Below are 24,653 nucleotides of genomic sequence, written 5' to 3'. Positions count from 1 at the left end.
ATATCATAGCCCAGAAAGAAACTTTCTAGTCTATCTTTCCAGCAATCAAATATATCTCCATCAAAGACTGGAGGTTTAGCATTGTAACTATCTCTTGTATGAGCGTTAGAAGTGGCATCCATTTAAAAAATTTTCTCACACTGGACCTCTCTACACTGTTAGGTGTTTTTAAAAATCAACAAAAAGCCGTAGTTCTGATGCCAATTGAAGGTTGAGAAAAACACCATAAAGGGAGTTTGAATTATGTTTTAAAAATACTTTGATTCTTTTAAAATGGGTTTAAAAGGTTAGAGAGGTACTTCAAGGAAAGATAAAAATAACACTTTCAGTTATCCAGGTTCACCTTAAAAAAGGCTAATCCAGTCCACCCGCCAAGGTGATTTCGCCTTAGAAAAGGACTTAATCCACTAATCTTGAAAGATTACAAACAACCTCTAATATTCTAGAAAGACACCTTAGTCCTCTCAAGTATACATACTAACAACCTAGTCACTTGAGGAAAACAAATCTCAATAGATTCACAAATGAAATGTTTACAAGCCATTTCTGCTAAAAAGCAGATTGAAACATCAAACAGTTTAGCTCAGATGTTAACACAATTTATGTGCAACAGCTCTTGTGTTCTTACATATTCTTATAAACTAGATTTCTCACAATAGAGTGTTTAGTGCAGTTTCTCTAAGAACTTTCTTTCTATCTTTTTCTCTTTTCTCTTTGAAGTTTATTTGCTGAGTTTTAAAATATTGCTTGAATAGCGTTGTAGTTCGTTGTTTTTCTTCAAGAGAGAGTGTCTCATATACATACTCCCATGATTATATGACCGTTTAAAAAGGAAAAGGCGACGCTTTCCTAGATGCAACAGCTCCAAAAGTCTTAGGGAACAGTGAGCACACAAACGGTGGAATCGTACACTAAGTTTTGTAAAAGTAGAAAAGGTGATGTACTTTTGTACCATGTTGCTTCTTTTGCAAGTTTCTGATTGCCCTTCAGTTGTAATATACTTCTTATTTGAAGTAGAGCGTGAGTTAAGGAGATCGAGTAACGCAGACGTCCTAAGAGAGAGAAACCTTCAGAAACATAAAGAGGTCTTCAAAGTCAAGAGCAACAGTCTATCTGAACGATGCATTATGATTTCTAAACTAGAAGCAACAAGCGTTTCTGAACTGAATTCTTGTATCTAGATAGTCGCTTTGCTTCAGAAAATTTGTAAGTCCTTTTCTGATGAGTTGTTCAACATTCTTCAGAATTGCTAACCTCTCTTCATAATTGAGATAAATAGTTTTTTTTATGTGTGATGACGCTGATTCTGATGATTATCTGGACAACAATCCTAATTAACCAAAATAGTGAATAAGCCCACTTAAGAAACTATTAGAGTATAAATTGTTTCATACAAATTTATGTATTATTATCATCAAAACTTAAAGATTAAATGCAGAACAAATTCTTGTTCTAACACTGTGTAACACCTGAGGTCGAAGAAGGCGAGGAGTGGGTGCACCGCATATAACACCCGAGGCCGAAGGGGGCAAGGGTGGTCGCCACATCAAAATGAGAGGGATTATGAGGCTATGTTGGGAAGGGACTACATAGTTGAAGTATTGCATATAAGGATTGATAGGTACTACTTATACCAATAAGATGCATCTTCTTTTCGGTATCCCATTCCATAAGAACTCCACAATTAAGCGTGCTTGACTTGGAGCAATTTTGGGATGGGTGATCTTCTGGGAAATTTCTTGGAAAGCGTGTGAGTGAGGAAAAATCATGCTGAAAAGACCCGTGTTGGTTTGTGAGATCAGTCGATAATCCTGAAAGTAGTCTAGGGTGTTACAAAGTGTATGTTGACCAGCCTCCCAGTTTTAAAACTTTTCTCAATTATGTTTTCAAAATAAAAAAGGATCTCTACAATCTAAAACAAGCTCTTAGAGATTGGTTTGATATTCTGGGCAATTTTCTGCTTGGAAACAAGTTTCTGAGAAGGATGGATGATACAACTCTTTTCAAACCGAGCATATTTTTCTTTTGAATGTTTTTGTCGATTCGATACTACTAACAAATCCTTGTGCAAGGATGTTTCTGATATGATGCAGATTTAAATTGAAAGATAAGATAGTATTATGTATTATCTTATATGTGCAAGAAGAAGTGATTACCTAATGGCATTTGTCTATCCTGACGCTCTTGATGTTGATGGTGTTTTTTAACAGATATGATCAAGGTGTTGACGTTGATGGTATCTTTCAACGGCTTCAATCATGGAAACCATAAAAATTTAAGAGGATAAATTTGTAATGGATTTATCAGTCCTATAATTGGACCATATCTCATATCAAACAATTCGTAGAGAAGGAAAATCGAAGGTGGTTTGTTGTTCCCTCAGAAGGGGGAGTTCTCAAGTTACCTTGATATTTTGAGGTAGTGCATTTAATAGAGATTGAAAAATTGGAAAACTCAGATTGATATCTAGGATTCCAAATGTAGTACATGTAGAGTCCAATATCAGTCTAAGACCCAAGGAGTATGAAAAGAGGTTGTCCAAATATTCTCTAAGAGGAAATGATTATCTCTTGGAAGGAATATGAGAAAGAAAGATGTGGATTCCAGAATTACCTCTCGGTTTTGAAAGCTTCAAAGACATTTGAGTTCTTTTGGAAAAAAGGATCAAGGGGGAGAAGCTTTCCAAAGCTTATATACCATTTGTTCTCAAAGTTGGATGCTTCCTTTTGTGGGGAGAAATAAAACCTTAGGTCATACTATGGATTATTCATGTTCATATCCCTATCAATTAAATCATTCCTTTTACTTGGGCAATCGTGTGATCTATTTGTTTTTGTTATTTCCTCCCTTTTTGATTATGCCAAAGAGGGAGAAGTACGCTCTCAGGGGAAGTATAGTATACTCGCTACTCATGTGAGGGGGATTTTAATCTCTCCAAATTTTATATCTATGCTTTGTCATTTACCACCTCCCTGAGAGATGCATTATCATCATAAAAAATAGAGAGAATGTGAATCTATGTGCTTGTAGGTATGAAGTTCCTTCTTGAATTTCCGATGACGACAACTGTCATACCCCAAAATTTTCCCATCATATTTCAGTCCATCTAACTTTCAAATACTCAAAGATCTCCAATTGCTCAAATCTACCTATCTCCTAAACAAGTGCCTCTAAACTAGGGTTTTGCTTTTCTCAAATGAGACTCAACTTCTGATACCCCAAATGGACTCCATGGCCTCTCATATAATTCAAGGGATCCTCACCTCAAGTTTCAAGCTCTGATTCCTAAGATGGCTCAATCAACAGCTCAAATGGTCAACAGTCGACTAGTCTGACCTAAAAGTCACCTGTGGTCAAAGTACAGTCAAAACTCCTGATTTTTGATCAAAATCAACATTTTGATGTTAGATTCATCATTTGATCAAGATTTGATCATGATTCATCAAGGAGAGCTCAGAAATCATCAAAAGTCCAAGTGGCTAATTTAGGGTTTCTAGGAGAAAGTCAATCCAACTTTGATTGATCATATCTCTCTCATACTTTATCAGAAATTTCCCAATCAAAACTCATTCTCAAGGAAGTTCAATTCTATTCAACTTTGATGTTGGACCCAAGGTCAAGAAATGCTCCCGCATAAGAGATATAGGTCGAAACATTACAGGTCCTTCTAGAAGCTCGCAAAAAGCTATTTTTTGTCAGGAGTCATATCATCAAGATAAAATCTCCGAATGAAACATATGTTTCAAAGTTGCTTGTAGAGGACATCTTGGGATTTCCAAAAAGTCCTAGATCATCTCCATATGATAAAAATTGAGTGAGTTATAACTTTCAAAAGTTGGAGAAATTTGAAGAAGAGCATGAAACCCTAAATGAAGAATCTTGCATTTTCAAGTAATGGGCCATAATTTTTGGGCTATCCACGTGATGTTGAGATCATGCAAGGCCCAAGGATCATTTGATAACTATTTTATGATTTTTATTACATTTATTTTGGATTTATTCACTTAAAATCAACTTAAATCAAATAAAATCAAAATAAAATCCTAACTTGGTGCCCAAAGTCCATGTGGCTTTTTTATCAGATCCAATTCATATCCAATTCATATCCAAAGGCCATGGAATCGTGAAAAAGATATAAGAAATAGAATTGGACAAAGAATGGAAAGTTTGCATATGAAGAAATCCAATCAAATTTCCTCATGATCAAATATTTGATTTGATTGAATTCTTCCTAAAAAAGTTAATCTAATTCAGTCTCTATAAGTATCTCAAGATAATCAAACCCTAAAAAACGAATTTCTCTGCCTCGAGGACCCTGCTCAAGAACCAAAAAAAACCGTGTAATACAAGGAGGTAGCAACCGAACTTAGAGAGAGATTCAAGCCCTCCCACACATCCAAAAAGCTTCCTCGTAGTTCTCTGAAGCTAAAGGCATCCTTATCATTAATTGGGGTACCCAGAACTGCAAGAACAGGTTCACGTTTTAATGGTTTTTTTTTTAATTTTGATTTTAAGGATTCGTGCACGTTCAACATAATTTATTGGTATATTTGTGTTTAAAATGATGTCTGCAAACTCTCTGTTAGTTTTAATTTGACTTTTAAGGCAGGTATGAAGATCCACCATGGCCAGGGTTAGTAAGCTTCAATTTGGGGTTTTTCAATACAGGATTAATCTGGACAAACAAGCGATGTCGTGGTATTCAGGAGGCGATTTTGAATTGTTGTGTACCTTCACTACTAATTTATATTGTGTATCTATCGATTTTGATATTTGCAGGTCCTATGGCTACGCCCAGAAACCGTAGGTATAACTTATTGCTACGAACAAAAACCGTTGCCATAAGTCTGTGTGCATTCGCGAGGAAGAAGAGGCTGGGCGCGAAGCTTCCTTTCATTTAAATTTTTCTTAACTTTTTCTCATTATATTATATGTGGCACGTGTATATATCTGAAAATTCTAGTAACACACGCTCGATGTCAAACTGGATGTTATGACATCCACAATTATGCAGCACAGACAGTAATAACAAAACAGCATAAAACAGTAAAGAAAACACAGAATTGTTTACCCAGTTCGGTTCAAACAACCTACTCTGGGGGCTACCAAACCAGGGATGAAGTCCACTATCAGTAGTATCAATTCAAAGCTAAATTATCCCGGTTACAACTTCTCACTTAATCACTTCCCAATGACGCTTCTACCTAGGTTCTACCTAGATATGGAATATCTCCATTCTACTCCCCCTCAATCACAGCAGTGATTACACATAAACAATAAATAATTACAGATAGAAGACACTCTTCAAAAACACACCTTGATCTGCTTAAAAGCTTCAATCAAGAGACACACACTCGTGCTTAAAAGCTTAGAGTGACATAACAAAAACACAAACTAATTCCAACGCAATCATCAAAGACAATAGTGTGGATCACACAAGACAGTTACAGAACAACCGTTCTTCACAATATAAAATCTTCTGTCTGCGTTCCAAATTAGGATTGCAGTCCTTTTTATATGCAGTCGTGGGCCTTGGGCTTTTTAAGAAACACATTAGGGTTAACAAAATTAACCTAATTCACACGCCAACTGTCTGTTACACAATGTGCTGTCAGTAGGATCTTCTGGTCGAAATTTGTAGCACTCAATAAAAAGTTTCCTAAATAGATAAAAGTGATAAATCAAGAAACACAATTAATAAACAATAACAGCTCCTGCTATCACACATGGATGTCATGACATCGATCATGACATTCACTCCAAAACCTGTATTAGCTCCACACATATATGTAACCTGCATATACAAAATCAACCAGGTATGTTTTACCAATAATGCAGCCAACATGCAAACACCTTCAATCTCCCCCTTTGGCAAATTTTTGGCTAAAACAACCTGTCACACCATACCAAAGAAAAACTTGCAGCGGATAACCAAAACACAATAACACAAGCTAATACAAACAAACAACATATATCACTAGTATGCACACAGTGCTCAGACAAAAACAGATAGACAGCCACAAGAGTAGCACAAGCACAAACAGAACAACACAAAGATAAGCAAATAGAATTTTTGATCACACACAACCATCATTCTTGTTGTTCTGGGGTGACATATATTACTTCTCCCCCTATTTGGCCACAAATGTTGCCAAAGCCAAAAGAAAACTCCTCTCTCAACAAGTTTAAATAAGTCCAAAAATTTAAACTGACCGAAAAAATAAAATAGATTGAACTAAATGCAAAAGAACAAATCAAACAAAAATAAACACACTAGACTCTAGTTGCAATTACTGCTCAGAGTCAGATCCAGCTGAGGTGTCTGAAGAACTTTCTTTCTCAGAGTCATCAGCAGGACTAGCACTTTCTTCTTCCAATTCTTGATCATCTTTATCTTCCATCTCTTCAGTATCTGCAAACTCCTCATTCTCATCCATTTCCAGAGTACGTATCATTTTTTCAAAAGACATTTTTCTGGATTCCAGTTCTTTGCAAGTCTCTTTTAGCATTGCTATGACTTCTACTTTAATGATTGATGCTCCAGATTTGGAAGTTTCAGCTGCTGTCATGACAATGTATGGAACATGTTTTCCCTGAAACAATTTGTAATGGAAGGCCAAGGGACTTTCTCTTTTGCACACTACATCATGTTCATTGAGAATGTTTGAATACTGATCCAGAATTATACCACTCAAGAGGGATGGAAAGGCAATTGGACCCTTAATACTGAAGCTTCCAGCATGCTCCATGGTTTTGTCAAAAATATATGCTCCATAATCAAACTTTGCCTTTGTTCCTACAGCATACAGAAATCTACCAAGCACAGTTGAGATAGTGGACTTGTGATTTTTTGGAACCCAATTAGCTGCTCCTATCTTGTGAAGCATTGCATACTTGATGCTCAGCTTACTTGCAGTTAGCTTCTCTTTCATGGGCCAACTTTTTACCTGCTTGGCTGTGATCACTTGATAGACTTGGTTGTCTGTTACTTCCAGCTCGGTTTGAGCTTCATCTGTTCTTCCCAAGAATTTATTAATCGTAGAAGGAGAGAACGATACACACTTACCTCTTACAAACGCCTTTCTGTAGTCTGTACTTCTGCTATTGCCACAATCTTCAGATAGGTTTACCACAAATTCTTTGACCAGCTTCTCATAACATTTGGGAAGATTGCACACAATTATTAGCAGTCCAACTTCTTGAATCAGCTCTAAGACCTCCTTGTTTTCAAGAGCATTTAGAGCCAATTCCCTTTCAACAGCCAATCTCTTTTGGAGAACATACTTCCATCTGCTGGCACTAGAGGCATAGTGGAAAGACACATTATCAATGGGAACTTCATGAATGCTAGCAGCAAGCTTACTGGTTGTAGGCTTCTTCCTTGATGGAATGTCAGGGACATTCACTTCAACATCAGATTCAGGTTCAACAATTTCCCGCTCTTTTCTTTTCTTTGGAATGACCCTGCTCCAAGATTTTGAAGGACCAACCCCTTTACTCTTGGTAACAGCTTTGCTCTTGACAGGACCTGCAGAAGTACTCTTCTTCCTTACAGTGTCTTTGGCAGGGTTGTTCACTTGAGTGCTCCTTTTAGGTGATCCTTGGACAACAGCTTTGCCTTTTCTTCTTGTCATTAGCCTGTTGTCTACACTCGGATTCAAGGAGGTAAGTAATTCGTCGTCAGAGTACTCATCTAAGTCTACCACATTAGTATCAGTTTCAGTATTGGCCTTAGGGTGCTCAATATTGTCAATGTCATTGACATCCTCAGTGACATTGGTATTCTTAGTAAAACCTTGTTCATCCTTGTTGATTTCTAGGTCCACTATCAACGGTGTGCACAGCCTCAGCCTTACTGGTGTTATTGAGGGGATCAGCCATTATGGTTTGAAGAGGAATAGATATTACAGGCACTTGATGATTATCCTTCAGAATACGAGTAAAAATCCTGGTAATTGCGCTATCGACATATTTGGATCCTTCTTTAGTAAGTTCCTCCATGGTAGCAGATGCTAAGGATTTGGTACCCTTGTTGTGAATACCCTCCTTGGGTCGTTTTGCATGATTCGTTTTAGGCTTTGTGGCCTTTACTTCAACACTACTAATCGTCCTTAAAGGGATAACCTTAAGGACCCTATTAGGGTTAGAGGACTCTTCTGGTGTTGTTGAGTCTGAAACGGGAGATTCATCACTCGATTGCTGAGACATTCTGAACCTTAGAGAACCAGAACTTGTTTCACACCTGTGAGAGCAGTAGAAGTAGATCAACCTCATAGAGTAGCTAGCAGAACTACTAGGAAGGTTTGTTGTTTTTAGAATACTAGGGGATCGAGGGAGCTTTATATGCACACTGAGTGAGGGAAATTTCAAAACATGGATTTTTACAAAGCCCAAATAGTATTCCCTCACGTTGGTTAATTGTTATATTAAGTTTTGGTAGCAGATACCCAACATACCCTTTTCTGTCACATTGTCTTTAGATGTTGTTACAACATTCTCTGTGACATTGCTTTCAGATAGTCTTTTAGGATCATTGCTCACATTTGACTTTTCCAGTTTTCTTTTCCGATCTGTAATGTCCATCACAAGGCTTACTCTTTCTTCTAGCATAAATCTATTGATACTTCTGTACTCCCTTACTTTTGCACACACTTTCTCATTCTCTACACAGGTCTCAGAAAAACCAGTAGACAGATCAATTTTGGTGAGTTCTCCAACATAGGATTCTTCATCAGATTCATCAGACTCATCAGATTCATCAGATTCGTGTCGATAAGCTTTTAATTCTTCTTTGATCATGGAGTAGTCAGAGGGGTGGACAGGTGTGTCAGGCTTCCATAGATAGCAGTTGTCCTTAGATCTAAATCCCTTCATGGATTCCTCATTTGCTTCATTAGTGATGATGCACTCCTTTTTGGTGAACCTAGCATTAAATCCTTCATCACACAACTGACTGATGCTTATAAGGTTTGCATCCAGTCCTTGCACAAGTAGAACATTGTTTAGATTGGGGATACCCACCCCTTCTGTCTTTCCAACACCTTTGACTTCTCTTATTTCTCCATCACCCAGGGTTACATAGTTGTTTCCTTCTAGTTTGATATCTACTAGAGAGCTCTTCCTCCCGGTCATATGATTTGAACAACCACTGTCAAGGTACCAATCTTCTTTTGTTGGCCTCCTTAGAGAAGTGTGTGCTACCAGAGCAACATTCTTATCTGCCCATCGTTGCTTTCTGTTGTAGGTGTTAAAATCAGGTTTGGCTCGATGAGTGTGGTCTTGATATCCAACTATTCTGAAGCAGAACGGTTTTATGTGACCAAATCTTCCATAGTGATGACACCTCCATTTTTGGAACCTTTTCTTTGAGTGCCTCCTTCTTATGTTTTCTTTATGTTGTGACATTTGGATTGACATCTGATTAGTCACACAAGTCTTGGATTCTGTCCTTTTGAGTCTAGGGATTAATTCCTCTTTAGCCACAAATCCCACTCCAGACATGTCTCCTGATCTTTGTCCAGATTCCAGAATTTCTTCTAGAGTATCAGATCCATTGTTCAGCATTTTGAATTACTTGGTCATTTGATCAAGTTTGTGGTTCAACATGCTTACTTCACTACTGAGAGAGTCTATGGTTGCAAGATGTTTAATCTTCTCAGTTTCTAGTTCTCTTATGATTATCTCTTGCTTCTCCACTTGTTTGCAGACTTCAGCATTCTCCCTACACAACTTCTTGTACGTGGCAGCTAGTTCATCAAAGGTTAGCTCATCACCACTGGAATCATCATCAGATTCATAGATTCTTGTTGAAACTGTGACATGCTTTGTAGTTTCTTTTTCTGAATCTGAGTCTTTGTTAGACCAAGTAACAGTCAGTCCTTTATTTTGCTCCTTGTGGTAGGTAGGACATTCAGCTCTAATGTGTCCGAATCCTTCACATCCATGACACTGAACCCCTTTCCCTAGATAGGGCTTCTCCTCAGCTTTGAACCTTTTGCTTGAGTCATATGTCTGAGTGATGTCATAGGAAGTGTTCTTGACATTGGGTCTGGACTTCTGATCAACTCTTTTAATAAGTTTGTTGAATTGTTTTCCAAGCATGGCTATGGCTTCTGATAAATTCTCATCATTCCACCATGCTTTCTTTTGAATTATCACCTGTGTTGGTGACAAACGCAATGCTTTTGTTCTTCTTTTCAATAGGCTCACATATGCTTGACTCAAAGGTTTGGAGAGAACCAAGAAGTTCGTCTAGCTTCATGTTGCTGATGTCTTGAGCTTCCTCTATGGCAGTTACCTTCATATCAAATCGCTTAGGCAGTGATCTGAGAATCTTCCTTACCAGTTTTTCTTCTGTCATTTTCTCACCTAAGGCTGCTGAGTTGTTTGAAATCTCGCAGAAATTCATGTAAAACTCATAAATGGTTTCATCCTCTTTCATCTTGAGATTTTCAAACTTAGTGGTAAGTATTTGAAGTCTCGACATCTTTACCTTGGACGTGCCTTCATGTGCTGTTTTGAGAATATCCCAAGCTTCTTTAGCCAGCTCACATTGTTGCACAAGTCTGAAGATGTTCTTGTTAATACCATTGAACAGTGCACTTAGGGCCTTGGAATTGCCCAATGCTAACTCTTCTTCAGATTTGCTCCATTGAGTTTCAGGAATTAGTGAAGGATAGAAAAACACTTAGAAAGGGGGGGATTGAATAAGTGTGACTTAAAATCTTGGACGATAAAAATAAAATGCACAATTATTTTTATCCTGGTTCGCTGTTAACGAAGCTACTCCAGTCCACCCCCGCAGAGATGATTTACCTCAACTGAGGATTTAATCCACTAATCGCACGGATTACAATGGTTTTCCACTTAGCCGCAACTAAGTCTTCCAGAGTCTTCTGATCACAACCTGATCACTCCAGGAACAACTGCTTAGTTCACTCCTAAGACTTTTCTAGAGTCTACTGATCAACACGATCACTCTAGGCTTAGTTCACTCCTAAGACTTTCTGCTCAGCCAACTGCCAAGACTTCCTGCTCAGCCAACTGCCAAGACTTCCTGCTCAGCTAACTGCTAAGACTTCCTAGAGTATACTGATCAACTGATCACTCTAGTTCCTTACAACTTAATGTAATCTATTCAAGAGTTTACAAATGCTTCTTAAAAGCGATAATCACAACTGTGATATTTCTCTTACAATTTAAGCTTAATCTCACTAAGATATTACAACAGCAATGTAGTGAGCTTTGATGAAGATGAAGATTCTGAGTTTAGATTTGAACAGCGTTTCAGCAAGTTTGATATGAGTTGTTTTGGTGCAGAATCGTTCTACTTGCTTCTCATCAGAACTTCATATTTATAGGCGTTGAGAAGATGACCGTTGAATGCATTTAATGCTTTGCGTGTTCCGTACAGCTTTGCATTTAATGTTATACGCTTTTGTCAACTACCTCGAGCCTTGTTCACGCTGTGTCTACTGACGTAGCCTTTAGTAGCTTTAACGTTCCTTTTGTCAGTCAGCGTAGTCTGCCACGTGTACTTCCTTCTGATCTGATGTTTGTGAATACGACGTTTGAATATCATCAGAGTCAAACAGCTTGGTGCACAGCATCTTCTGACCTTGAAGTGCTTCTGAGCGTGATACCATCTTCTGATCTTCAGTGCTTCTGATCTCATGTTCTTCTGATGCTTTCATAGACCCATGTTCTGATTCTGCTTCGACCATCTTCTGATGTCTTGCCAGACCATGTTCTGATGTTGCATGCTGAACCATTTGAGACACATCTTCTGAGCGCTGAATTATGCGTACTCTTTATATATATTTCCTGAAAGGGAAATTGCATTGGATTAGAGTACCATATTATCTTAAGCAAAATTCATATTATTGTTATCATCAAAACTAAGATAATTGATAAGAACAAATCTTGTTCTAACAATCTCCCCCTTTTTGATGATGACAAAAACATATATAAATGATATGAATTTGCGATCAGAAAGAGTAGACGGCAAAAGACAAATTACACAGCTATAGCATAAGCATATGAATATGTCTCCCCCTGAGATTAACAATCTCCCCCTGAGATAAATAATCTCCCCCTGAAATAAATACTCGAAGAACTTTAATAAAAGACTTCCCTGATTATTTCGGTAGAGACGATCATATGAGCTTCTGCCTTCAGAGAATCCATAGCTTCTGACTTCTGCTTCCATTGGACAGCTTCAGAACTTGAATTTCTTTGATCTTCAGAACATTCACAGCTTCTGACTTCTGCTTCCATTCAGGACAGCTTCAGAACTTGAATTTCTGGATCTTCAGAACATTCACAGCTTCTGACTTCTGCTTCCATTCAGGACAGCTTCAGAACTTGAATTTCTGGATCTTTTAGAACATTCACATCTTCTGATTTCTGCTTCCCTCGGATAGCTTCAGAACTTTGAATGTCTACTAACATCACTTCATGCTAGATTTGTATCAGAACATTGCTAAATGTACCAGAGCATCATCTGAGCATCTCTACATCCTGAAATGTTACAGAACAAAAACTAAACGACAAAAGTCAGCATGAACGAGTTAGAACATAAAATGTATATTCAAATACATGATATGTATCAGAGCCAAATGTATCAGAGCATTTTAGGCTAAAAACATGTATCAGAGCAAATAATGTATCAGAGCCATAACATTATGTGTATCAGGGCAAATAGAATTTTGTCAGAACAGGATAGACAATGATATTCAAATTCTATTATCAGTGCTTCTGATTCATTCTTCTTTCTTGCTTCTGATCTCTGAAGCTTGACAGCACTCAGCTTGCTTCAGTTTCAATGGTTTTGCTTCTAGTGTTTGCTTTGAAGATTCACTTCACTTCTTTGTACCTGCAAAACACTTAAACCATATAGAACTTGCAGTTCTTGTTAGTGAATGTGTGGGAGCCTTTACCCAGCAACTGATAGATTTAATCAAATCATTTATCATTTATCTTTCTCCCCCTTTTTGTCATAACATCAAAAAGTATATATAAAAAAAATTCAGATGCATAAAACGACAAAAGAAAACATTTACTGGAATGTAAAACACAAAGAAACTTTTTCATTGATAAATCAAAAAAGGATTACAAAAGATGTGCAACAAAGAAAAATAAAACTACTGAGACCAAATCCTAGGACCCTAGCTAAGACCACGTCTGTGCCAGCATGCCATGAAGGAGTGAAACGCCTCATTGACTGCTTCTAGGGCTTTCAGGCGAGGGATCAGGGAGACTTGGTCCTGCAGCAGATCTTCCACCACCTTTTCCAGAGACAACATCCTCAGCGGGTGAAGATGAAGAGATGTCTTCAGAAGAGATTAAGGGAGAGGAAAAATCAGAGGAAGCTGAGTCTTGAAGGTCGAGAGATGAGGAAGAAGATGGAGATGATGGAGGGCTTTCACCAGGAGGATGAAACACACGTCTAGAATAATTTCCAGACAGCATTGCTTCGAAAGGATTCACCTTGAGAGGATCATAGGTGATTTTAATCTTTTTGGGTTTGGAAGGTGATGTTTCAACAGCTTTTCGTTTGTTGTTTCTATCAATCTCATTATTTGCTGGTTTTGAAGAAGAATTCATGATGAGTTGCAAAAAAAATGAACAGGTAGGGTTTGATAAGGAAGAGAGGGAGAGACAATCTTTAAGAAGGAAACAAGGAGATAGGAAACCGAAAACCATTTTGAAGAGTATTTAAAGGAAAATAAAATGAAACGAATGATGAAAAGCATTTAATGTTACGTGACGTGAGGAGAGATAATAAAGACAAATGAAGTGACTGGCACAGTTACCTATGGTCGGCGTCCCTTCAACTGCACGCGCGCTTATCCATGAATAGTAACGGCAGGTTTACCATCCCGAGATAAAGCGTAACAGCTGTTTTGCTTTACAAGATGTTCTGAATCAACTTAGACAATGAAACGTTAGTAATAACCGAATCATAATTTCTAAACGAATTCAATCAGAACTTCTGATTAAAAAAAATGTTCCACATTCATTTCAGAAGATACTCATACATGAGAAATTCTCATCTTCTCATTCTGGGCATAAATCCATACTGATGTTCTTCAGAATGAACTTAAACCTATCTTCAGCCAGGGGTTTTGTAAAGATATCAGCCCATTGATGGTCTGTATCAACAAAGTTTAAAGATATAACACCCTTCTGAACATAGTCCCTTATGAAATGATGTTTTATCTCAATATGTTTAGCTTTTGAATGAAGAATAGGATTCTTAGATAAACATATAGCAGAAGTATTATCACAGAATATAGGAATGTTACTCTCAAATATCTGATAATCTTCTAACTGACTTTTCATCCAGAGCATCTGTGTACTACAACCAGCAGCTGCGACATATTCTGCTTCTGTGGTTGATAGAGCAATGGTTGCTTGCTTCTTGCTGTACCAGGAGATTAAGTGACTTCCAAGAAATTGGCAACTTCCTGAAGTACTTTTTCTTTCAATTCTGTCTCCAGCATAATCAGCATCGCAGAATCCTACTAAGTTGTATTCTTTAGATTTTCTGTAAACTAAACCAACATTAGTAGTACCTTTCAGATACCTTAGAATCCTCTTAACAGCAGTTAAATGAGATTCTCTAGGATCCGATTGGAATCTAGCACACAAACAAACACTGAACAGAATGTCAGGTCTAGAAGCAGTCAGATATAGAAGAGATCCAATCATACCTCTGTATAGCTTCTGATCTACCTTCTTACTTACCTCATCCTTACCTAGGATGCATGTTGGATGCATAGGAGTTTTGGCTTCTTTGCAGTCTAGAAGATTGAACTTCTTCAGAAGTTCCTTCACATACTTGGTTTGGTGAACATACGTTCCTTCTGATGTTTGATTTATTTGTATTCCAAGGAAATACTTGAGTTCTCCCATCATGCTCATTTCAAACTCAGCCTGCATAGACTTAGCAAACTCCTTTCCAAGTGTAGCATTAGATGTTCCAAAAATAATATCATCTACATATATTTGACAAATTAAAATATCCTTTTCAAAGGTTTTACAAAAGAGAGTAGTGTCCACTTTTCCTCTAGTGAAACCATTATCTAGAAGGAAAGAACTTAAGCGTTCATACCAAGTTCTGGGAGCCTGTTTCAATCCATACAATGATTTCTTAAGTTTAAAAACATGATTAGGAGACATAGAGTCTTCAAAACCAGGAGGTTGATGGACATAAACTTCTTCATCTATATAACCATTTAAGAAGGCACTCTTAACATCCATCTGATAGAGAGTGATGTTATGTTGAGTGGCAAAAGAAATTAATAGACGAATAGACTCTAACCTGGCCACTGGTGCAAAGGTTTCTGTGTAGTCAATCCCTTCTTGCTGACTATAACCCTGAGCCACCAGTCTGGCTTTGTTCCTTACCACTTCACCTTTCTCACTAAGCTTGTTTCTGAAGACCCACTTTGTACCAATTATGTTGAATCCATCTGGTCTAGGAACAAGATCCCAAACATCATTCCTTGTAAACTGATTTAGTTCTTCTTACATAGCAATTATCCAGTCTGGATCTTCTAGAGCATGATCAACAGAAGTTGGCTCGATCAAAGATACAAGACCTAATTGACAGTCTGCATTGTTCCTAAGGAATGCTCTTGTTCTGATTGGATCATCCTTCTTTCCAAGAATGACATCTTCTGAATGACCAGAGATGAGTCTGGATGATCTTCTGACAGATGGTTCTTCAGAAATACTTAGATCCTCCAGAGAAGCTGTTACTTGATCTTCAGATTCCTTGCTTCTGAGGAGCTCTGCTTCTGATGCGTTGCTTCTTGGCTCAACAACTTCTGAGATGTCAATATCATAACCTGCAAAATTATCAACTTGCTTTGGTTTTTCAGAACCAAGCTTATCATCAAACCTGATATTGATTGATTCTTCTACAACCAATGTTTCAGTATTGTATACCCTGTAGCCTTTTGAGCGTTCAGAATATCCAAGAAGGAAACACTTTTGAGCTTTGGAATCAAACTTACCAAGATGATCTTTAGTGTTCAGAATAAAGCATACACATCCAAAAGGATGGAAATATGAAATGTTGGGCTTTCTATTCTTCCACAATTCATAGGGAGTCTTATTTAGAATAGGTCTGATAGAGATTCTATTCTGAATATAACATGCAGTGTTTATTGCTTCTGCCCAGAAATGCTTAGCCATATTGGTTTCATTGATCATGGTTCTGGCCATTTCTTGAAGAGTCCTATTCTTTCGTTCTACAACCCCATTTTGCTGTGGAGTTCTAGGACAAGAGAAATCATGGGCAATACCATTTTCTTTGAAGAATTCTTCAAAGGATTTGTTCTCAAATTCACCACCATGATCACTTCTGACCTTTATGATTTTACACTCTTTTTCAGATTGAATCTGAATGCAGAAATTAAAGAACACTGAATGAGTCTCATCCTTGTGTTTTAAGAATTTTACCCATGTCCAGCGGCTATAATCATCTACGATGACTAATCCATATTTCTTTCCTCTGACAGATGCTGTTTTGACTGGTCCAAACAGATCAATGTGCAAGAGTTCTAATGGCCTTGAGGTAGAAACAACATTCTTAGACTTGAATGCAGGTTTGGAGAACTTGCCCTTCTGACATGCTTCACAAAGAGCATCTGATTGGAATTTCAGATTAGGGAGTCCTCTGACAAGATTCAGTTTGTTAATTTGAGAGATCTTTCTCAAACTAGCATGACCTAATCTCCTGTGCCAGACCCACTGCTCTTCAGAAACAGACATAAGACAAGTCACCTTCTGACTCATAAGATCTTGCAGATCTGTCTTATAAATGTTGTTCTTCCTCTTGCCTGTAAATAGGATTGAGCCATCCTTCTGATTTACAGCCTTGCAAGACTCTTGATTAAAGATTATATCATAACCATTGTCACTTAATTGACTGATAGATAAAAGGTTATGAGTTAATCCTTCTACAAGAAGTACATTAGAGATGGAAGGAGAGTTACCAGATTTTATAGTTCCAGAGCCAATTATCTTGCCCTTCTGATCTCCTCCGAACTTGACTTCTCCTCCAGACTTAAGCACCAGGTCTTGGAACATAGACCTTCTTCCTGTCATGTGTCGCGAGCATCCAGAGTCCAGGTACCATGACATGTTGTGCTTTGTCCTTCTTGCAGCCAAGGATATCTGCAATAGGAATAATCTTATCCTTAGGTACCCACATCTTTTTGGGTCCTTTCTTGTTAGATTTTCTCAAGTTCTGATTGAACTTGGGTTTAACATTGTAAGCAATAGGAGGAACAGCATGATAATTCTTAATGTGAGTTTCATGATATTTCCTAGGTTGTGTCACATGCTTCTTAGTGTGTGTACTGTGAAAACTTTGTGCATGTGAAGTGTGCCTAATATCATGTGAGTGGCCATACTTGAACTGATCATACAATGGCTTGTATGTAATTTTCATTTCATCAACAGGTTCAAGTTTGTATGGGGTTTCACCCTCATAACCAATGCCAACTCTTTTGTTTCCAGACACAGCATATATCATAGAAGCTAGCTGACTTCTGCCAATACTTCTAGATAGGAACTTCCTGAAACTTAAATCATATTCTTTCAGAATATGGTTCAGACTGGGAGTGGATTTTTCTGAATCAGAAGGAGATCCAACATTATTGGATAATTTTAAAAGTTTTTCCTTTAATTCAGAATTCTCCAACTCAAGCTTCTTTGTTTCAAATTCAAATTGCTTTTTCAGCTTTTTGTATTTGAGACTGATCTGAGACTTGAGTTCCAGAAGTTCAGTTAGACCGGAAACTAACTCATTTCTAGTAAGTTCAGAAAATACCTCTTCAGAATCTGATTCTGATGTAGATTCTGATCCGTCATCTTCTGTCGCCATCAGCGCACAGTTGGCCTGCTCATCTTCTGAATCATCTTCTGACTCATCCCAGGTTGCCATAAGACCTTTCTTCTTATGAAACTTTTTCTTGGGACTTTCCTTCTGAAGATTTGGACATTCATTCTTGTAGTGTCCAGGCTCATTGCATTCATAGCACATGACCTTCTTCTTGTCAAATCTTCTTTCATCAGAAGATTCTCCACGTTCAAATTTCCTTGAACTTCTGAAGCCTCTGAACTTCCTTTGCTTGGTCTTCCAGAGTTGATTTAGCCTTCTGGAAATCATGGACAGTTCATCTTCTTCTTCAGATTCTGATTCTTCAGGATCTTCTTCTCTAGCCTGAAAAGCGTTAGTGCATTTCTTGATATTAGATTTTAATGCAATAGACTTACCTTTCTTTTGAGGCTCATTTGCATCCAGCTCAATCTCATGGCTTCTCAAGGCACTGATAAGCTCTTCCAGAGAAACTTCATTCAGATTCTTCGCAATCTTGAATGCAGTCACCATCGGACCCCATCTTCTGGGTAAGCTTCTGATGATCTTCTTTACATGATCAGCCTTGGTGTATCCTTTGTCAAGAACTCTTAATCCAGCAGTCAGAGTTTGAAATCTCGAAAACATCTTTTCAATGTCTTCATCATCCTCCATCTTGAAGGCTTCATACTTCTGGATTAAGGCAAGAGCTTTTGTCTCCTTGACTTGAGCATTTCCTTCATGAGTCATTTTCAAGGACTCATATATGTCATAGGCCGTTTCCCTGTTAGATATCTTCTCATACTCAGCATGAGAGATAGCATTCAGCAAAACAGTTCTACATTTATGATGATTCCTGAAAAGCTTCTTTTGGTCATCATTCATTTCTTGCCTTGACAGCTTCACGCCTCTGGCATTTACTGGATGTTTGTAACCATCCATCAGAAGATCCCATAGATCACCATCTAGACCCAGAAAATAACTCTCCAGTTTATCTTTCCAGTATTCAAAGTTTTCACCATCAAATACCGGCGGTCTAGTATAACCATTGTTACCGTTGTATTGCTCAGCAGAGCCAGATGTAGATGCAGGTGTAGGTATAGTCCTTTCACTTTCATCAACCATCTTTTAAATGAAGCGTTTTTCTCTTCCTGAATCTTTTCTAAACACGGTTAAGTGCTTGCACCTTAGAACCGGCGCTCTGATGCCAATTGAAGGATAGAAAAACACTTAGAAAGGGGGGGATTGAATAAGTGTGACTTAAAATCTTGGACGATAAAAATAAAATGCACAATTATTTTTATCCTGGTTCGCTGTTAACGAAGCTACTCCAGTCCACCCCCGCAGAGATGATTTACCTCAACTGAGGATTTAATCCACTAATCGCACGGATTACAATGGTTTTCCACTTAGCCGCAACTAAGTCTTCCAGAGTCTTCTGATCACAACCTGATCACTCCAGGAACAACTGCTTAGTTCACTCCTAAGACTTTTCTAGAGTCTACTGATCAACACGATCACTCTAGGCTTAGTTCACTCCTAAGACTTTCTGCTCAGCCAACTGCCAAGACTTCCTGCTCAGCCAACTGCCAAGACTTCCTGCTCAGCTAACTGCTAAGACTTCCTAGAGTATACTGATCAACTGATCACTCTAGTTCCTTACAACTTAATGTAATCTATTCAAGAGTTTACAAATGCTTCTTAAAAGCGATAATCACAACTGTGATATTTCTCTTACAATTTAAGCTTAATCTCACTAAGATATTACAACAGCAATGTAGTGAGCTTTGATGAAGATGAAGATTCTGAGTTTAGATTTGAAAAGCGTTTCAGCAAGTTTGATATGAGTTGTTTTGGTGCAGAATCGTTCTACTTGCTTCTCATCAGAACTTCATATTTATAGGCGTTGAGAAGATGACCGTTGAATGCATTTAATGCTTTGCGTGTTCCGTACAGCTTTGCATTTAATGTTATACGCTTTTGTCAACTACCTCGAGCCTTGTTCACGCTGTGTCTACTGACGTAGCCTTTAGTAGCTTTAACGTTCCTTTTGTCAGTCAGCGTAGTCTGCCACGTGTACTTCCTTCTGATCTGATGTTTGTGAATACGACGTTTGAATATCATCAGAGTCAAACAGCTTGGTGCACAGCATCTTCTGACCTTGAAGTGCTTCTGAGCGTGATACCATCTTCTGATCTTCAGTGCTTCTGATCTCATGTTCTTCTGATGCTTTCATAGACCCATGTTCTGATTCTGCTTCGACCATCTTCTGATGTCTTGCCAGACCATGTTCTGATGTTGCATGCTGAACCATTTGAGACACATCTTCTGAGCGCTGAATTATGCGTACTCTTTATATATATTTCCTGAAAGGGAAATTGCATTGGATTAGAGTACCATATTATCTTAAGCAAAATTCATATTATTGTTATCATCAAAACTAAGATAATTGATAAGAACAAATCTTGTTCTAACAATTAGAACAGTGGTTCCATCTTCCAGAATTTTCTCAGGATGTTTCCATCCACTTTCAACAGCTCTCCAGGCCTTGCTGTCCACTGACTTAATGACTGCTACCATGCGAGGTTTCTAGTAGTCATAGTTAGAGCCATCCAGGATAGGTGGTCTGTTTCCAAACACTAACAGTTCCTTCTCCATAGTACCAGAATTTTGTTATCCCTAGATCTCACCCAGATGTAAACAGGCAGGGTGCCTGCTCTGATACCAATTAAAAATTCTAGTAACACACGCTCGATGTCAAACTGGTGTTATGACATCCACAATTATGCAGCACAGACAGTAACAACAAAACAGCATAAAACAGTAAAGAATACACAAAATTGTTTACCCAGTTCGGTTCAAACAACCTACTCTGGGGGATACCAAGCCAGGGATGAAGTCCATTATCAGTAGTATCAATTCAAAGCTAAACTCCCCCGTTTACAACTTCTCACTTAATCACTACCCAATGACCCTTCTACCTAGGTTCTACCTATATATGGAATATCTCCATTCTACTCCCCCTCAATCACAGCAGTGATTACACATAAACAATAAACTATTACATATTGTCATACCCCAAAATTTTCCTTCCACATTTCATTCACAATGATTCAAAGCTCAAGAGTTTCATCAAGGCATTCTCATAAGCAAGAATCTCCTAAAACTAGGGTTTGGTACCCTCCTGAGGAAATTAACAAAATAAGGTCTCCAATGAAGTTCCCCATGATTCATTATGTTCCAAGGTACCTCCATATCAAAAGTCAAGGTCCAATTCCAAGGTTTGCTCATTCAATGGCTCAAATGATCCACAGTCGACTAGGTTGACCTAAAAGTCAACCATGATCAAAGTGCAGTCAAAGCTCCTGACTTTTGGTCAACATCAAGTATGGGAAATTATATCCATCATTTGATCAAGGGTTGATCATGATTCATCAATAAAAACTCAGAAATGAACAAATTCAAATGGTTCAAATTAGGGTTTTTTATAGGAGAAAGTCAACTCAACTTTGACTGGCCATAACTTTCACATGGAACATCAGAAATTCCTCACTCAAAGCCTGCTTTTGAAGGAAATTGGATTCTCTACAACTTTGTCTCTCATAAGCCAAGGCCAGAAATGCTTCATTTGGAAGATATAGTATAAAAGATTATAGGTCCTTTTCAAAAGTCAACCAAAGACATTTTTTTTGTCAAAGGGCATATCATCAAGATAAAATCCCCAAACGAAAAATACATTCCAAAGTGGCTTATAGAGGACATTTTAAGGTTTCCAAAAAGTCCTAGAACTCCTTCATAGCTTAAAAATTGAGAGAGATATGCCTTGTCAAAGTTGGGTAATTTTGGAGGCAAAATGTGAAATAAAAAATTTTCAAATTGGAATTTTTTGCAAATGGGCCTATCTTTTTATGACTCAATCTTGGTCCACAAGCTATCCAAACCATGTGCCACGAATTATATCATTTTATTGATTTTTATACAATTTTATTTCATTTAAAAATGATTTAAAGTGATATAATTGAAGGAAAAATAAAAAATTGAATTAAAAGATTCATATTGATCAATTCCAATCATTATTTATTGCAAATTTGCAATGTAATTTCGTGATATAATGAGTAAAAAAGATTGGCATGAGATTTGACAAAAATAGAAGGTTTCTATTCAAGATTTAAATCAAATTTTCAAGCTTGGCAAGATTTGATTCAAAAAGGTTTTGGATTGTTTTTGGTAACCTAATTCGTTCCCTATAAGTATAGAACATAGGACACATGAACAAGGGTTGAAAATTCGGATCAGAGGCACATAGTGAAGAACAAGAAAATCCTCCAAGAACTCACATTCGGTTTTGGGGATTTAGAAGGCTTCAAAAGATTCTAAAGTTTGTTGCATGTTCCTTGAAGGATTCTGAAGGTGTTTGGATCACTACGCTTCATCAACACTCCCAGAACAATCTCCTATAATCCGAGGTAGGTCGTTCTAAACCTTGAATCGATTGGCATGATTTATGCATCCACATGTTAATTTGTTTGTGTATTGTGACTTGTGTAATGGTTGTGAACGTTCTTGAACTGTTAATTGGATTTATGGGCGTGTTTGGTGCTGATCACCATTGTTAGACAAACTAGGGTTCTTGATTTCAATTTGGGGTTTCTTGTTAGGGCTAAAATTAGATTAAAACAAGGACAGGATTGGGTTCGCATGGTTTAGACGAAGGGATTTGAGGGGTCGCGAATTATTTATATGTATATATGTGATGTTCGCTATTTTCCAGGTGTGTTTGCTACGAATGAAACCCTAGCAAATTCATAGCTAATTTTGCATAGATTTTCAGGTATGTTGGGGACGATGATCAGTTGTCATCACATGGATCGTTGATTTGAACTTCGCGCGCGTTTTTTCATTCAGGGTCACTATTTTTATATATTTTTATAGGCGCGTATATATTTCAGATGGGTTGTTTGGTTGTGTTGGTAACCAAAAGAGGTGATTGAGCTAAGGGACGAGGGTTCGATCCCTCGCTCCCATATATTTTTTATGAATTACTTTTTCAGGGATCCAGTGCCTGTACCTAGCGTTAGACCACCATAGTCTCTCAAAATCCAGCCATAAGATTGCCATTAGCTTCAATCCAACGTACCCAGAACTGATCCTTATACCATGGACCTCTAAAATTGTCACACTGGATTAAAACTATTAATTTTCTTATTTTTGTTTTATTTATTTAAATATTTCTTAAATCACTTTTAATATTTATTTACAAATAATGTAAAAACCTAAATTCTTTTTAATTAAAATGTTATAAATATTAAACTTTAATCTATTATTTGTTCCGATTAAATCCATTAATCGTGATGGGTAATAATCGATTATTTGAATATTTGTTTATTTAAAATAAAAATAAGTTTTATTTGGCTAAAGGGTTTCAACCATCGTATTGGTTGCGATGATTAGCCTATTACTTCTCTGAAATTCATTATTATTTATAATCGAATCTATCGATTACGAGGGATAATGATAAAAATTAAATAATTAATCATATAAAACATATTTATTTGTTATTAGTGATAATTGAACCTATCAATTAGAAATGGTAATAATACGCTACTAATCTATTAATTATGGTGATCAAATCTATTGATCATTGCGATTAATAGTACATATTAAAATCAGGGTTGTACACCCGACCTTAAAACACTTTCCAAAATCTTTTCAAAACTACGAATTATCATAACTACGATAAGGCAACTCAAAAGGCCTTCAAACCATATCATATCAAATTCAAAAGGCGTACAACCCTTTTTCCGAACTACGTTGACTCTGATTCTCCCTAAGGAGATACGTAGGCACTTGGCAACAAGGCGAGTCCCCCTACTCCAAACTCTAATCATGTTCAAATAATTAGCCTTTAATTCTATTAACTGTCTGTTACCTTTCTTTATTTTATCCATAAACCTTAACTTTATAATGTAAACCTTAGGAAAGGGTTGAGGGTGCCTAATACCTTCCCTCGACCTGAATATAGTATCTTACACCGATCTCTATAACTTCGTAGGGTCTCCTATTCGCCCTGGTAGAATAGGTGGCGACTCTAAATAACTTTAATTTTTAGGGCAGGTTGCTACACATATAGAAGACACTCTTCAAAAACACACCTTGATCTGCTTAAAAGCTTCAATCAAGAGACACACACTCGTGCTTAAAAGCTTAGAGTGACATAACAAAAACACAAACTAATTCCAACGCAATCATCAAAGACAATAGCGTGGATCACACGAGACAGTTACAGAAGAACCGTTCTTCACAATATAAAATCTTCTATCTGCGTTCCAAATTAGGATTGCAGTCCTTTTTATATGCAGTCTTGGGCCTTGGGCTTTTTAAGAAACACGTAAGGGTTAACAAAGTTAACCTAATTCACACGCCAACTATCTGTTACACAATGTGCTGTCAGTAGGATCTTCATGACGAAATTTGCAGCACTCAATAAAAAGCTTCCTAAACAGATAAAAGTGATAAATCAGGAAACACAATTAATAAACAATAACAGCTCCTGCTGTCACACATGGATGTCATGATATCGATCATGACATTCACTCCAAAACCTGTATTAGCTCCACGCATATATGCAACCTGCATATTCAAAATCAACCAGGTATGTTTTACCAATAATGCAGTCAACATGCAAACACCTTCAATATCAGGTAACGAATACAGTAGGAATGGCTAGAGGCACGTTTGCAAGGCAAGACACCTGGGTTCGTTCCCTCTGGCTACGTCAATT

At 37.5% G+C, this 24,653-nt stretch overlaps 1 protein-coding gene across 1 annotated transcript; it reads right to left on the bottom strand.

The window, feature by feature from the left end:
* Positions 1-6,290: 6,290 nt before the first annotated feature.
* Positions 6,291-8,274, bottom strand: LOC131638157 (uncharacterized). The gene is made up of 2 exons (XM_058908706.1): positions 7,938-8,274; positions 6,291-7,825 (listed from the first exon to the last, which is right to left on the bottom strand). The coding sequence occupies exons 1-2, from the start codon at positions 8,272-8,274 to the stop codon at positions 6,291-6,293; spliced, it is 1,872 nt and encodes a 623-aa protein (XP_058764689.1).
* Between the last annotated feature and the right edge of the window lie 16,379 nt (positions 8,275-24,653).

This window comes from Vicia villosa, unplaced genomic scaffold (genome assembly GCF_029867415.1).
Source record: "Vicia villosa cultivar HV-30 ecotype Madison, WI unplaced genomic scaffold, Vvil1.0 ctg.002191F_1_1, whole genome shotgun sequence".
Taxonomy (NCBI): Eukaryota; Viridiplantae; Streptophyta; class Magnoliopsida; order Fabales; family Fabaceae; genus Vicia; species Vicia villosa.
Note: the sequence above shows the minus strand (reverse complement) of the source record. Positions and strands in the feature narration are given on the sequence as shown.